Source organism: Saccopteryx leptura, chromosome 1, assembly GCF_036850995.1.
Source record: "Saccopteryx leptura isolate mSacLep1 chromosome 1, mSacLep1_pri_phased_curated, whole genome shotgun sequence".
Taxonomy (NCBI): Eukaryota; Metazoa; Chordata; class Mammalia; order Chiroptera; family Emballonuridae; genus Saccopteryx; species Saccopteryx leptura.
In genome coordinates this window covers 175,688,193-175,703,712 of record NC_089503.1, presented here as the reverse complement: position 1 = coordinate 175,703,712, position 15,520 = coordinate 175,688,193, and the positions used below count along the sequence as shown (strand labels likewise).

Here is a 15,520-nt window from a genome sequence, read left to right as displayed (position 1 = left end):
CTCTTATCAATGTTTTATAATTTTCTAAGTACAAGTCTTTAACCTCCTTGGTTAAATTTACAGCTAGGTACTTTCTTTGTTGTTGTTGCAGTAGTGAAGGGGATTGTTTTCTTAATTTCTCTTTCGGATGGTTCATTGTTGGTGTATAAAAATACCACTGGTTTTTGAATATTAATTTTATATCCTGCCACCTTGCTGAATTCATTTATTAGGTCCAGTAGTTTTTTTTACTGAGACTTTAGAGTTTTCTATGTACAGTATCATATCATCAGCAAATAATGATAGTTTTCCTTCTTCTTTTTCAATTTGTATGCATTTCTAAAATCTTAAATCTACATTCCTCTTTACTAGATTCCCCCCCCCCCCCCATTGTTCTGTTTACAACAGGACTGTGTTAACATTTCTTACATCATTGGTTTGGTTGTAATAAATTCCTTGAGGGTTTGTTCCTTTTTTTTTTTTTTTTTTTTTGTACGGGAAGCTTTTTATTTCTCCTTCTATTTCAAACGATAGCCTTGCTGGATAAAGAAGTCTTGGTTGTAGGATCTTGTTCTGCATTAATTTGAATATTTCTTGCCATTCCCTTCTCGCCTCAAGTGTTTCTGTTGAGCAGTTGGATGTCATCCTTTTGGGGTCTCCTTTGTAGGTGATTGACTGCTTTTCTCTTGCAGCTTTTAGTATTCTTTATTTCTTAGCTTTGGTTTTTTTAAATTATGATGTGTCTTTGTTTAGGTTTATTTGGGTTCCTTTTTAATGGGATTCTCTGTGCTTCTTGAACTTGTGTGACTTTTTCCTGCATCAATTTTGGGACATTTTCAGCTATGATTTCTTCAATCAGGTTCTCTATCCCTTGTTCTTTCTCTTCTCCTTCAGGAACCCCTATGATGCAGATGTTGTTTCTCTTCCTATTGTAACAGAACTCTCTTATCGAGTTTTCTCAGACATTTTGATCCTCTTTTTCTTTTGCTGTTCTGCTTCCATGCTTTTGCTTATCTTGTCCTCTAAATTGCTGATTCAATCCTCTTTTTCATCCTGCCTGCTTTTCATTCCTTGTAGTGTAGTCTTCATTTCTGACATTGTGTTTATCATTTCTGCCTGATTCTTTTTTATGATTTCAATGTCCTTTTTGATGCCAGATATCTCATTGTTTAGGTGCTCAAGTTGTCTATCTATGGTTGCTCTAAGATCCTTGAGCATCCTCACAATCATTATTCTAAACTCTGCATCCGGCATCTTAGTTATTTCCATTTCATTCAATTCTTTTTCTGGGGATTCCTCTAGTTGATTCATTTGAATTGCACTTCCCTGTCTTCCCATTTTGTCTCAATATAGACTGCTCCTTCAAATATGTTGTTTGTGTAGCTGAGTATACGGTTGGTGTTGTCTGACTCCAGCTTTCAGTTGTGTAATTTCTAAATCTCCCTGGGATGGCTTCAGCTGTTTGTAATCCACTGTGGGCTACTTGTCTGCTGCTACTGCTCTTTTTGCTGTTTGTGACAATGTTTTCTATGCCTTAGCTGGGTCAGGTGTGAGGAGCCTTTCCTTAAGATACCACTCTAACTATGGTTGTTTGGTCTTGAGCTGATGCTCTGTATCTGGCCGCTGGATGTACCAGCCCTGGAACTCACAGGCCGGAAACTGGCGAAGACCAGTGGGAGTCACCACTTTTGACTGGCCCTCAGCAACCTTCTTGGAGCTACAGATGATCCAGAATCATCTTCTCCTCATCCGACACCCGATCCTGCATGTAGGCCATCTTAGGCTGCTCTCTCTATTCTCTTATTTTAAATTATTAAGAGCATTTATGGGCCTTGGCCGATTGGCTCAGCAGTAGAGCGTTGGCCCAGCATGTGAAAGTACTGGGTTCAATTCCTGGTCAGGGCACACAGGAGAAGCACCCATCTGCTTTTCCACCCTTGCCCCTCTCCTTCCCCTCTCTCTCTATCCCTCCCATAGCCAAGGCTCCAATAGAGCAAAGTTGACCCAGGTGCTGAGGATGGCTCAATGACCTTCACCTCAGGCACTAGAATGGCTCCACTTGCAACGGAGCAACACCACAGATGGGCAGAACATCGCCCCCTGGTGGGCATGCCGGGTGGATCCCGGTCAGGTATATGCGAGAGTCTGTCCAACTGTGTCCCCACTTCTAACTTTGGAAAAATACACACAAATAAAGAGCATTCTTTAGGTCTAGTAATAATTTATCTCTGAAACATTTTTCTTATTCTTTCAGTCCTCAATAAATTATTTATTTTATGTGTACAATATTTTTACCTGAGTATGTAAGCTTTACCTTATAATCCAAATCCTCAGAACAGTTGAATACCACACAATGTTTACCTAAGGCCTGGGAAACAAAAATATTTTAATATATTTCTTGAATTATGACACAAAATACTAATGTGAAGACTTTCCAGAGTGGTAAAATGTCTCTATTCTTTTGAGAAAACACTTGCAATTAAAGATGAATTACATACCAAATTTAAAAATTCACAAAATTCATTGTAGTAGAAATGCATATGTACTATTATAGCATTGTTGACTAGTACATGGAGTGTTAAGGTCATGCTCTTAAATACATCAACAAATAAAAAACTAAGAAAAAGGCATTCCAGGCCCTGGCCAGTTGGCTCAGTAGTAGAGCACTGGCCTGGTGTGTGTAAGTCCTGGGTTCAACTCCCGGCCACGACACACAGGAGAAGCTCCCATCTGCTTCTCCACCCTTCCCTCTCTCCTTTCTCTCTTTGTCTCTCTCTTCCCCTCTCGCAGCCAAAGCTCCATTGGAGCAAAGTTGGCCCAGGAGCTGAGGATGGCTCCATGGCCTCAACCTCAGGTGCTAGAATGGCTCCAGTTGCAATGGAGTGACAGCCCAGATGGGCAAAACATCGCCTCCTATTGGGTATGCTGGGTGGACTCCAGTCAGGCATATGTGGGAGTCTGTCTCTCTGCCTCCCCGCTTCTCACCTCAGAAAAATACAAAAAAAGAAAAAAAAAGAAAAAGGCATTTCAGTGAAATAATAAACTATTATTGGTTACTTCTGTCTCTTGTTTGCTTCTTTCTGATATACACACACAAACACATACACACACTCACACACAACTATTAATCACCAAGACTAGGCAAAAATCTGTGTATGGGGCTCAGAATAAATGAATCACCCCTACAGAAAGGGGAAGGGGGACAAAACTACCAGTCACATGTCAGTTGATTAGTATAATAGCATTCCAAGTAAATACAAAGCACATGTTGGCTTACTAAGATCCTAAATCTCAACACATAATAGCCATTGAAACATTAATCAATGAATTGTATGAATGAATAAATGTGCTAGTTAAATGTTATGAACATCATAATGACAGAAATGGTGTGAATTTCAGGTACCATTAAAGTCTGTGACTTAAAGTTTTTATTATGGCTATGAAATCACTTACTTTTGCTAGGTCTTTGACACTTGCAGTTTTTCCCGTACCAGCTGGACCAGAGGGGCAGCCTCCCAGGTTCAAGCGCAGAGCCCCAGTGAGAGTTAGCCAGCATCTGTTCGTGAGAGGCGTAACGACCAGCCTTCCGGTGCAGCCCAAGTACTCATAGCCATAGGTGAAGCTGGCATCTCCTTGAGACACATAGCACAGCTTCTGTTTCTCATTCCATTTATATTGCAAATGTCTGAAAACAATATTTTTAATGCTTGTGTTATAAGGGCAAAATTATTTTTAGTTTTTTTCAAATGCAGAAACATAATGAAGACTAAAAATAAAAAACACTAATTAAATACAGAAACCAAAGCATTATAACCCAAAGAAAAGGGGTGGATAATTCATAATGACTATTATCAGCCATCGAAATGAGAACTCTCAGAAGACGACAGACATGAGTATGCTGAGTGCCCTTTCCCCTCAGAAAAATGGCCTTGCTGAGTCATGCTGCATGGTATGATGTCAGCAAAAATGGAGATTTTTATCAATGAACCACCCCTGTGAAGTTTATTATGATTTCAAATAAGAATGTGGTTTAAGACATTGTTCATTATAAACAAGATCCTTATTATGAGGGTAGTTGAGAGAAATGCTCTTTGTTCTAAGTAAAAAAAAACGCACTTTGGAAAAAACTGACAGTATTCATCTTATAAGCACTATGTAGTATGTAACTGGCCACACATTTTCTCCTCTCAAGGCTGTGAGTTACATTTGTGACCTCTTTGTAGCTTTAAGGTATGCATTCTATCCTCCCTCCCCCACCCAGTTTTATTGAGACATTGACAGATAACACTGCTTTAGTTTAAGGTGTACAACATAATGATTTGCTATATGTATATATATTGTGAAATGATTACCACATGAGTTTAGTTAAAATCTATCATCTCACAATCTCAGATTTTTTCTTGTGATGAGGTCTGTTAAGATCTACTCTCTTAGCATTGTTCAAACATACAACAGGTATTATTTACTATGGTAACCATGCTGTACATTTCATTACATTCCCACATCTTACTTTTCTTGTAACTGAAGTTTGTGACTTTGACCACCGTCATCTATTATCCTCACCCTCCATACCTTCCTCTGACAAGCCCAATCAGTTTTTTCTATGAGTTCAGGTTTTTTAGACTTCCTATGTAAGTGGTACCAGACAGTATCTGTCTTTATTTGACTCTATCTGACTTATTTTACTTAGCATAATGCCATTGAGTTCCACACATTTTGTAACAAATGGCATAACTTCCTTCTTCTTCTTTAATGAATGATATTCCTTTCTATACATATACCACATTTTCTTTATGCATTCATCATCGGACAGATGTCTTGCCTATTGTAAATAACACTGACAAATTTGGGGGTTCTGATGTCTTTTTTGAGATAGTGATTTTGTTTCCTTAGGCTAAATACCCCAAAGTGGGAATGCTGAATCATAGGGTGGCTCTCTTTTTAATTTTACAAGGAACCTCAAAACATCTTCCATAGGGGCTGCACCAATTTACCAATAGGGCACAGGGTTCCCTTTTCTCCACATCTTTGTCAGCACTTATCTCTTGTCATTTTGATGACAACCATTCTCACAGGTGTGAAGTGATATTTCATTGTGGTTTTAATTTGCGTTTCCCTGATGATTTGTGATGTTGGATATCTTTCCATGTACCCGAAGAATATTTGTATGATGTTTTTGGAAAAATGTCTATTCAGTTCATCTGTTCATTTTAAATCAATTTTTGGGGGGCTCTTTTTTGTTTTGAGTTTTATGATTTGAAAATATTTTTCCATTTTATTGGGCTGCCTTTTTCTTTTGTTGACAGTTTCCTTTGCTGGGAGGAAGCTTTTTAGTTTGATCTAGTTCCACTTGATTATTTTTATTTTTGTTGCCTTTGCTTTTGGAGTCAGATTCAAAAAATCATCACCTCGATGGATGGCAAGAAGTTAAATAATTGGCTGGAGATGTTCTCCAAGTTGTTCCTCAGCTTGGTCTGTTCTGGAATTGACAGCACGGCACGCAGTGGGGAAAGAGGTCTGAGGTGTAGCTAGCTTCTCTACCCACAAAAAGCTGCCCTTGGACTGAATGGCAAAGGGAACTCGCAACTGTGAGAAGAGTGTAATCAATTCAGGAAGGTAAAGCAGAAAGAAGTCACAATGAAGGGGAAGGACCATGGAAAGAGGAAGAAAAAAGCACAAGGAATATCAATCAGCAAGTTTGAATAGAATTCCTGGAAATCTCAGAAAATTAAAATCCAGGTTTGACCAAGTTTGTGGTAGAGAATTAATTAACAGGGAGGAGAAATTATTCTATGTAGCATTGTGATTTAGATCTACCTACCTTGTCCACTCAAAATCCTCTGCACTGAAGATATTTTTAAGTAGCAAATCTCTCACTATATCTCTGCAGTGAATGTAAAGCGTGAGCAATGACCCCAGAACAATTTTTGTTCTAGTGTTACTGGAATCCAGCACTACCAGCTCTGCAACCTCTTCTAGGCGACATATTAAGCCAGTGTGGACTTTCTCCAGCTCTTTTCTGGAGTGGAACCTCACGAAACTTTGGACACAATCATTATGAAATATAATCTGGCTCTGAAAAAGATATAAATAATTGAAGTATAAATTTTATATATTAAAACAGATGTTTTCATGAAGTATATGAATGGTGTGTATGTGCAATTGCATGTGTGTACAAGACAGCTTACATATTTGTACATGTCTGAGTTAGAGATTGAATTTGTTTTTTGGGTATTTTTTTTTTGACAGAGACAGAGAGAGAGTCAGAGAGAGGGACAGATATGGACAGACAGGAAGGGAGAGAGACAAGAAGCATCGGTTCTTTATTGCGGCACTTTAGTTGTTCATTGATTGCTTTCTCATATGTGCCTGACTGGGGGTTCCAGAAGAGCAAGTGACCCCTTGCTCAAGCCAGTGACCTTTGGGCTCAAGCCAGTGACCATGGGGTCTTGTCTATAATCCCATGTTCAAGCCAGTGACCCTGCGCTCAAGCTGGTGAGCCCATGCAACCTTGGGGTTTCGAACCTGGGTCCTCTGCATCCCAGTCCAACGCTCTATCCACTGCACCACTGCCTGGTCAGGCATTTAGAGATTGAATTTTGATTAAGGCTTGTGGGGGCCTTTGTCATTAATAAATGAAAATATATTTATCACCAATATTTATACTTTCTAAATTTTGTATTTTTAACCACTAGGTTAAGTGATAACTCAGGGATAGTAATAGTGGTAGAAACCTTCAAGATGCAATTAGTAGTGTTCCTCAGTTGGACTCAGAAGTATTATCCCTACAACATGCTGTCTGTAATCAGTTTTCAGAAACTTCACATAATTTCTGTTGTTTGATCCATTTTTTGACACACACTCTTTTATACACACCAGATCTGTTTTAAGAAGGCCACTGGATTAATGTCAGATTGGTGTGGAAGTTAATGGAGGGGGATATGTCAAGAGGTTTATTCAAGTGGGCCCAATGTTGTCACATGCATCCTCAAAATTGAAGACTGTTTCTTGCCTGCTGGCAGAGGGAGAGATGAGTACAGAGGAATATTCGGGAAGGTGCCAGTGGCCTCTAGAGGGTGGAAATGGCAAGGAGAAGGGTTTTCCCCGGAGCCTCCAGAGAGCCAGACAGCCCTGCAGACACCTGATTCTAGCCCAGTGAGACCTGCGTTGTCCTTCTAACCATAAACCATAAGACAATAAATGGTGTTGTCTTAAGCAGCTAAGTTTGTAGTAACTTTTTAATGACAGCAATAGAAAGCAAATGCAACATGATACAGTGACATCCCTAGGAAAACCATTTATGGTTTGCTTTTACTCAACATTTTATATGAAAATGCCAAACTGGGAAAGTTAAAGGAATTATAAAATGAATGCCTATAGATTCACCACCTATATTCGACAGTTAACTTTTTACTCTGTTTACTCCCTCTGTCCATCTATCCATGCATCTGTTCATCTTATTTCTTGATGCATTTCAAAGAGAGCTATATATTGGAGAACCCTGCGCAATGGTTTGGTTTATTTCTAAATCTTTGCTTTCTTGGCAATGTAGCCACCATTAAATACTCCCATAGCAATGCAGTGCTAACTTACCACAGTGAGTACCACTTGTCCGGGATGAGATACCGCCCATAGGGAAAAAGGTTGGTGCTTCCAGTCTTCAACCCCTTGCATTACAAATCTATAAACAAAAAAATTGTTTATATAATTTATATCTCATCATTAATTGTGACCATTTAATGATCAAGCAACACAAGATCACAGGGGAGCTTTCCTTTAGGATTGCTGATTTTTTTTGGTTCTAATTTAGGTATACGTATGGGACCAAATAGTATTAAGAGAGTCTTATTCATGCATAATTTATATTCCTTAAATTACACTTTATCATCATTTCAGATGCAGCCATTGAGGTTCCAGGATAGAAAAAGTATATTAAAATAGGAGATGATACCTATTAGCTTTGCATTTCTAATACCATCAGTGACAAAATCAGTACTTAAAATAATTGCTACAATATTGAGTACTGGGCTGAAAGCTCCAGATTAATTTTAATGGTCAAGTCCTGCATTTAGCTTTAAAACTTAATTATAATGGAATATATAAGATTTATGAAAACTATCCAGACATTTTTATTTAAAACCAAAGTTAACCTGTGTCAATAGTATATGCTTTGATATTGTTATGGTGGGTTTTTTTTTCCATATAGAAGTTTTAAGTTTCTGTATAGTCAAATTGATCAATCTTTTGCTTTATATTTTATCACTGTTAGCATGTTTTAGAAATTCTCAACACTACACTATTTTCTTCTAATACTTACATGGCTTCCTTTATTAACTGATCAATTCTAGGACACATTTTAACTTCTCTGAAATCAGAATGCATCTTATAATGAAGGGTGTCTGACTGTCACTCGGCCAAGTGACAGTCATGACTTAGGTGTATAAAAAATCTTTGCTTGACATTTTCTGTAACATACAATACTGCCAAAGTGTTGTTAGATTTGATGGAATAAAAATATCTCCAAACAGAATAGTTTAAGTGTGTATCCAAAAGCCAGTAAAAGGCTTCTTGGTAAAATAAGTTATTTTTGAAAATTAAGTAATATGTTAGTAAGATAATAACCTCACAATGTTGGCTGAATTGCTACAGACAAGAAGGAAAGGAAGAGTGGGAAGTAAAGAGAAGATGCATAAGGAAACACAGGAGGCTGACCCTGGAGGCTTTCCATAACGGGTGGAATATTGGAAACAGCGCTGGGACCGGAGCAGCAGAAATGTGTCCCAGGTAGTTTGTGACTTCTGGGTTATTTATGCAAGAAAAGAATATCTTGCTGTTCTCTAGAAACCTGATGTTGGTATTCAGGATAATATTAATAAATATATATATTAAAACTTTAGGACCAATAGCTTTTCTATAACCAACAATAAAGAATTAGGAATGTAAAGGACTATTCTGGTCAAATTCACTCTGAGGCTCCTTCTTTACACTCAACAGATAGCAAGGATCGATTAAAATGTAAAAAAGAGAATATTAAAAAGACTAAACCAGCCTTGGCCAGTGGCTCAGTAGATAGAGCATCGGCCTTGTGGTGTATGGATGTCGTGGGTTCGATTCTTGGTCAGGGCACACAGGAGAAGCGACTATCTGCTTCTCTCCCCTTGCTCTCCCCCTCTTCTCTCTTCTCTTCTCGCAGCCAGTGGCTTGATTGATTCAAATGCTGCCCTGGGCCTGACCTGTGGTGGCATAGTGGGTAAAAGCGTTGACCTGGAACGCTGAGATTGCCAGTTCGAAACCCCAGGCTTGCCTGGTCAAGGCACATATGGGAGTTGATGCTTCCTGCTCCTCCCTCTGTTCTTTCTATCTCTTTCCTCTCTCTGTCTGTCTCTCTCTCTCTCTGCGTCTCCTCTCTCTAAAAAAATGAATAAATAAAATGTAAAAAACAAATAAATTGTAAAAAATAAAAGAATTATTATAAAAAAATTATTTAAAAAAATGCTGTCCTGGGTACTGAGGATAGCTCCATTGGAGCACATCAGCCCTACGCACTAAAAATAGCTTGGTACTCAAGCATGGATCCCAGGTGGGGGTTCCTGGGTGGATCCTGGTTTGGGACATGTGTGGGAGTCTGCTTCACTATCTTCCATCTCTTACTTTAAAAAAAAAAAAGGCTAAACCAAACAGACAATTCCAGGAAGCAGAGTGGACAGAACTGCAACACTGCAAAGGGGCTACCAGAAGGCTCCTGGGCACTAGGTCTTAGGAAAGCAGGCAAATCTGCCCCATTTCAGATATTTAAGAATCTCAATTTCAAAGTAGACAAAAACTGAATGTTGCCCACAGTTATACCTCAAACTGACATCTACACTGTCAAAATAATTACTCTGCCACCATGTTCTAGTAAAACCATGACATGGCAGGATTTTACTCTGTACAGTAAAATCCTCTTAGATTCACAGGTAATGAACCAAGTTTAAATATACATAAACATAAAGGATCGGACCACTGTACGTACTTCTTTAGCACATCAAACATGCTTTGCTCTACATTTGCCAGCCACTGTTCCACTGCATTTCTTACACGAATTTTCCTGTAATTAAAAAGATAATAATAATGTGAATTATTTTTATTCCTGATTCACTCCTTTAATCAACCTGTAGACTAAATTTTTTACACTTATATTCATAGGCCAAAGGACTATAATTCTGTAAATTTTTTTTCTAGATCTTAATTTGGAAAACGATAAAAAAAACTTACCTTTAGGAAATTCTGATATCAAAACCATGAATTTACAAAATTAAGAGGTTCCATTAAATATGAATTTACAAAGTAGATAAATTATTTTACACAACAATTTTGTATTCCTCATTGGATCTTTTACACAGTAAGCCTTGATCAGGGGCCAGACATGCATTTTAGGGGATGGGAAGACTCGGGCAACAGCATTTCTTTTCTTTTCTTTTTTTTTGTATTTTTCTGAAGTGATAAGCAGGGAGACAGAGAGACAGACTCCCGCATGTTCCCGACCAGGATCCATCCGGCATGCCCACCAGGGGGCGATGCTCTGCCCATCTGAGACGTTGCTCTGTTGCAACCGGAGTCATTCTAGCACTCAAGGTGGAGGCCACGGAGCCATCCTCAGCTCTCAGGCCAAATTGCTCCCATGGAGCCTTGGCTGTGGGAGGGAAAGAGAGTGACAGAGAGGAAGGAGAGGGGGAAGGGTGGAGAAGCAGATGGGCGCTTCTCCTGGCTGGGAATCGAACACGGAACTTCCACACACTCTACCACTGAGACAACTGGCCAGGGCCTTGGGCACAGCATTTTTAAAATCAATTCATGACCCTGTTTGGCTCAGTGAATAGAACGTCAGGCCAGCATGTGAATAACCCAGGTTCGATACCCTGTCAGGCCACACATGAGAAGCAACCACCTGCTTCTCTTTCCGTCCCTCTCCCCCTTCTTTCCCTCTTCCCTCTTGCAGCCAGTGGCTTGGTTGATTCAAGCATCGGTCCCAGATAAATTTGGTGTGTGGATCCCAGTCAGGGTGCATGCAGAAGCCTATCTATCTCCTCTCTTCTCATTAAAAAAAATCAGCTCATAACAGGAGCCACATGCCAAAGTTAGTGAGCCCTCACCAGGCTGGCAAATTGGACCAGTACACTGAAAGGATCTAGCTCATTACGATCGCCTGGGAACCATTCACGACAAAGCCAGGGGTCACAGAACCCATCAGTGCAAGCAGCATCAACAACCCCAAGCAAATTTCCTTCCCGCCTATGTTCAAATAATAAAACATTGTGTTCAGTTCAGGATAACATTAATCAATAGAGACCTGGAAAGGTAAAATTCCACGTAGGTCTGTTATCTTTGAAGAAACAGTTTGCTAAGCAAACTTTTATGAGATATCAGAACCTTCCAAGCAGAGCTTTCAAATGCAGTTTTACAGAGTCTAAACACTTAGTTTGTAACATAAATATCATACTTGGGCAACACAAGAGCTTCTCCTTCAGCAGATATGAACATTACCACAGTAGGAGGGCCGATTTCTTGTTTCCATATCAGTAATTGTTTTATATTTTCAAAGCATTTCACAAGATGAGGCTGTGGGCCAGAAACAAATGGCAGAGACATTATAAGATTCGCACCCAGCTGGGAAATAATGCAGGGCAAAGAAGGGTGACGTTACCTGGACAGACATGGGGTTTCTGCTCTTGGCGATGATATCAAGAAGTTCAGCATTGCTGAGAAAGTAAAATCTTGGAAAAGTCATCCTCTTAATTTCAAGGTAGTCCTGTCCAGGACCAAAAGAAGTGCAATTCAGAATATGTTTAATCACACTTATGGATCACTTCTGCATCTGCACCTACATTTACACACAAAAGTCACACTTTCAAAGTTGCAGTACCCACAGCAGCCTCAGTCAAACCTTGATAACATTATACTGAGTGAAATAAGTAAATCAGAAAAAAACTAAGAACTGTATGATTCCACACATAGGTGGGACACAAAATTGAGACTCATTGACATGGACAAGAGTGCAGTGGTTACCAGGGGGGCAGGGAGGGAGGAAGGGGAGAGTTTGGGGGGAGGGAAGGGGCCTAAAGAAAACCAAAAAGAAGGTGACATGGGACAATTTGACTTTGGGTGATGGGTATACAAGATAATCAAATGTCAAAATGATCTGGAGATGTTCTCTGAATCTATGTACTCTAATTGATCAATGTCACCCCGTTAAAATTGTCTAAATAAAATTTTAAAAAAAACATCCCATGCTTAACAAAGGTGATATTTAAATTGCTAAAAAAAAAATAAAATCCCCAAACTGTTAATCAAGCAAAACTAAAACAAATGAAAACAAAATAAAGATAAAGAACAGTAGGTAGGCACTTAAAAATTTGATACTTTGCCAAAGGTCATTTAGATTGGTCTATCCACACCTTTTCCCTTTCAATAATATTTTCATTCACCCAATGGATGCTGAGAGTTTGAAATGCTGGCAGCTAAGATAGAAAAGTGACCTTTAATTCGTTGCTGTAATGTGTCACATTACATGTGTATACTAAGTGGTTCTCTGCTACAGGACATCTGAGCTCTACCTCGAGGCTTTTCTTTATGTATTCAAGCGATGTATTACAACTTTGCAGCATTTCGAGAACTCCTGCTGAGGTGACTATCTGCAAAGCATCCAATTTGTTCTCCATCTTATACATCATTTCCCTCCACGTGGAAATCACCTGAGAGAAGAGCTTGGCTTCTAATGGGAGCTGCCTTTAAGAAAGAAAATTAGAAATCTTTTTTTTTTAAGGTATATAATTAAAATCTATAATCGAAATGCATGTGTCACAGACTATTAGTCAATTTACAAAATGTTTTGATATGTTATAGTTTTGCTAGTCAAACACTGAAGATGTTTTTGAGTGTCCATTGTGTGTAAGTAAGGATCATGGTAGGAAATACTACAAAAAATTGGACATTCATCATTTAACAAGATTATACTTCATGAGGGATATAAGATCAGTATATACTGTATTTTCTCATGTATAAAATGCATCAGTTTTCAAAAAATTTGGGGTCTATAAACTGGTTGCGTCTTATACAGTGGTTGTAGTTTTTTTACTTGCATTTCCCATTTTTTTTGCGTGGATGAGGAGTTGTATGAATTTCATGATGAATAAAACTTGAGTTCAATAACTTCATGTAATACATTTTTTTTTTTCAAATTTTGGGCCCCAAAATTAAGGTGCATCTTATACACAGGGAAACACGGTAAAGTTCTATATATAGTGGAAGTGACATTTGCCCTAGGAAATGAAATAAAACAAAGGCTACTAACATTCTAGAGAGGGAGTAGGACCTTTTCAGAGCTGTGGGGCAAAGAGGTTACTTTATCTGTGTTTTAAAGCAGAAAGTGGTTTCCCATGGAGAGACCTGCAGAGAGAGCATCAGCCTTGGAAAAGGAGCCCAGAGGTGTGTAAGAAAATCCAAGTCCCATCTGCAATTTTCCCATCTCAGAGGATAAGGAAATGTTAAGCAGGTTCAGTATAAGGATAGCAATTTTCCTTTACAAAATGTGATCATCATTTTCTCCCCTGAGAAAAGGGAAGCAGAACCCACACGCGGCATGGTCATCCACTGTACATTCATTCGAGTTTTGTTTCTGATGTTGAAGTTGAACGAGGGAAGTATTTTCAAAGGTTGTGCAGTCTAGTTTCTTCATGTTCTCTGCTCAGCTATCTTCCCCACTCCCGTCCCACTCGAGCCCCAGCCTGATTGAAGCTCTGTGTGACTTGGAGGTTGAAGTAGAAAAAGAATTAGAGGAAAAGCCTTTAAAAAAAATACACTGCCCAGGCAGTGGCACACGTCTCTCTTCCTTCCTGTGTATCTGTCCCTATTTGTCCCTCTCTGTCACACACACACACACAAAATTCAGCTGGTGTTGCTTTTAATTCTGTCTTGCCTCTTTTTTTTTTTTTTTTTTTTCTGAAGCTGGAAACGGGGAAGCAGTCAGACAGACTCCCACATGCGCCCAACCGGGATCCACCCGGCACGCCCACCAGGGGGCAATGCTCTGCCCATCCGGGGTGTCACTCTGTCGCGACCAGAGCCACTCTAGCGCCTGGGGCAGAGGCCAAGGAGCCATCCCCAGCGCCCGGGCCATCTTTTGCTCCAATGGAGCCTCGGCTGCGGGAGGGGAAGAGAGAGACAGAGAGGAAGGAGAGGGGGAGGGTGGAGAAGCAGATGGGCGCCTTTCCTGTGTGCCCTGGCCAGGAATCGAACCCGGGACTTCCGCACGCCAGGCCGACGCTCTACCACTGAGCCAACCAGCCAGGGCCTGTCTTGCCTCTTAAACACTCTTAAACATTAGGGTAGTTATCCATGGGGTATTGTGCGAGGGTCTTTAGAGTCCCCTCAACTGGACAGAGCATTGGACTGGGATGCAGAGGACCGAGGTTCAAACCCCGAGGTCAATGGCTTGAGCACAGTGTAGCTGGCTTGAGCGTGGGATCATGTACATGACTCCATGGTCGTTGGCTTGAGCCCAAAGGCTGCTGGCTTGAAGCCCAAGGTCATTGGCTTGAGCAAGGGGTCACTCGCTCTGCTGGAGCCCCCTGGTCAAGGCACATATGAGAAAGCAGTCAATGAAAAACTAAGGAGCCGCAATGAAGAATTGATTCTTCTCATCTCTCTTCCTTCCTATCTGTCCCTATATGTCCCTCTGTCACACACACACACACACACACACACACACACACACACACACAAATCAGCTGGTGTTGCTTTTAATTCTGTCTTGCTTCTTAAACACTCTTAAACATTAGGGTAGTTATCCATGGGGTATTGTGCGAGGGTCTTTAGAGTCCCCTCAACTGGAATGTTTATGCTGCACCATTCCCTGACTTTCTCCTCTGACCTTCTACAACCATTCCTCATCATTGCTTTAAATTGCTTACTTCTCATATTCCCTTCCTCTGGCCAGCAACTGTTTTGAGTGGAGAGCTTTCAGGATGGAACCTTCTGCTTGTGTCACCTTGGTTTGAGTCAGAATTTCTTAACTTGAACACTATTAACATTTTGAGCTAGATCATTCTTTGTTGAGGGGTTGGGTGGAATGCTTTCTTGTGCATTATAGGATGTATAACATCCCCTTATTCACCAGATGCTAGTTGTCCCTCCAGCCCCCTAGTTGTGACAGTCAAAAATGTCTTCTGATATTGTCAAATGTTCCCTAGGAGGCAAAAATCTCCTCTGGCAGAGAACCGGGGTCTAAGATAACCATGCATTCTTGCACTATGCTATTAAAAGGCTGCTTTGAAATTCTCCAGAGAAGAGGCAAGTCCTAGCTGCTTTTTTTTCGTATTCAGTGAGAGGAGGGAAGGCAGAGAGACAGACACCTTCACACACCCTGACCAGGGTCCACCTGGCAAGCCCACTAGGAGGTGATGCTCTGCCCTTCTGGGCCATTACTCCATTGCTCAGCAACCGAGCTCTTCTTAGCACCTGAGGCAGAGGCCATGGAGCCAATCTTAGCAACGGGGACAAACTT

The 15,520-nt window shown here is 40.2% G+C and overlaps 1 protein-coding gene across 1 annotated transcript in view; it reads right to left on the bottom strand.

Moving 5' to 3' along the window:
- The window catches only part of DNAH14 (dynein axonemal heavy chain 14), a 227,336-nt gene that overhangs the window by 153,661 nt on the left and 58,155 nt on the right, over positions 1-15,520 (bottom strand). The window contains exons 22-29 of the mRNA XM_066360143.1: positions 12,573-12,744; positions 11,663-11,767; positions 11,459-11,577; positions 9,992-10,066; positions 7,573-7,660; positions 5,801-6,054; positions 3,433-3,664; positions 2,294-2,347 (exon numbers count right to left, since the gene is read on the bottom strand). Of these exons, the coding sequence (XP_066216240.1) occupies positions 2,294-2,347; positions 3,433-3,664; positions 5,801-6,054; positions 7,573-7,660; positions 9,992-10,066; positions 11,459-11,577; positions 11,663-11,767; positions 12,573-12,744 (1,099 nt within the window). The remainder of the gene's footprint in view (positions 1-2,293; positions 2,348-3,432; positions 3,665-5,800; positions 6,055-7,572; positions 7,661-9,991; positions 10,067-11,458; positions 11,578-11,662; positions 11,768-12,572; positions 12,745-15,520) is intronic.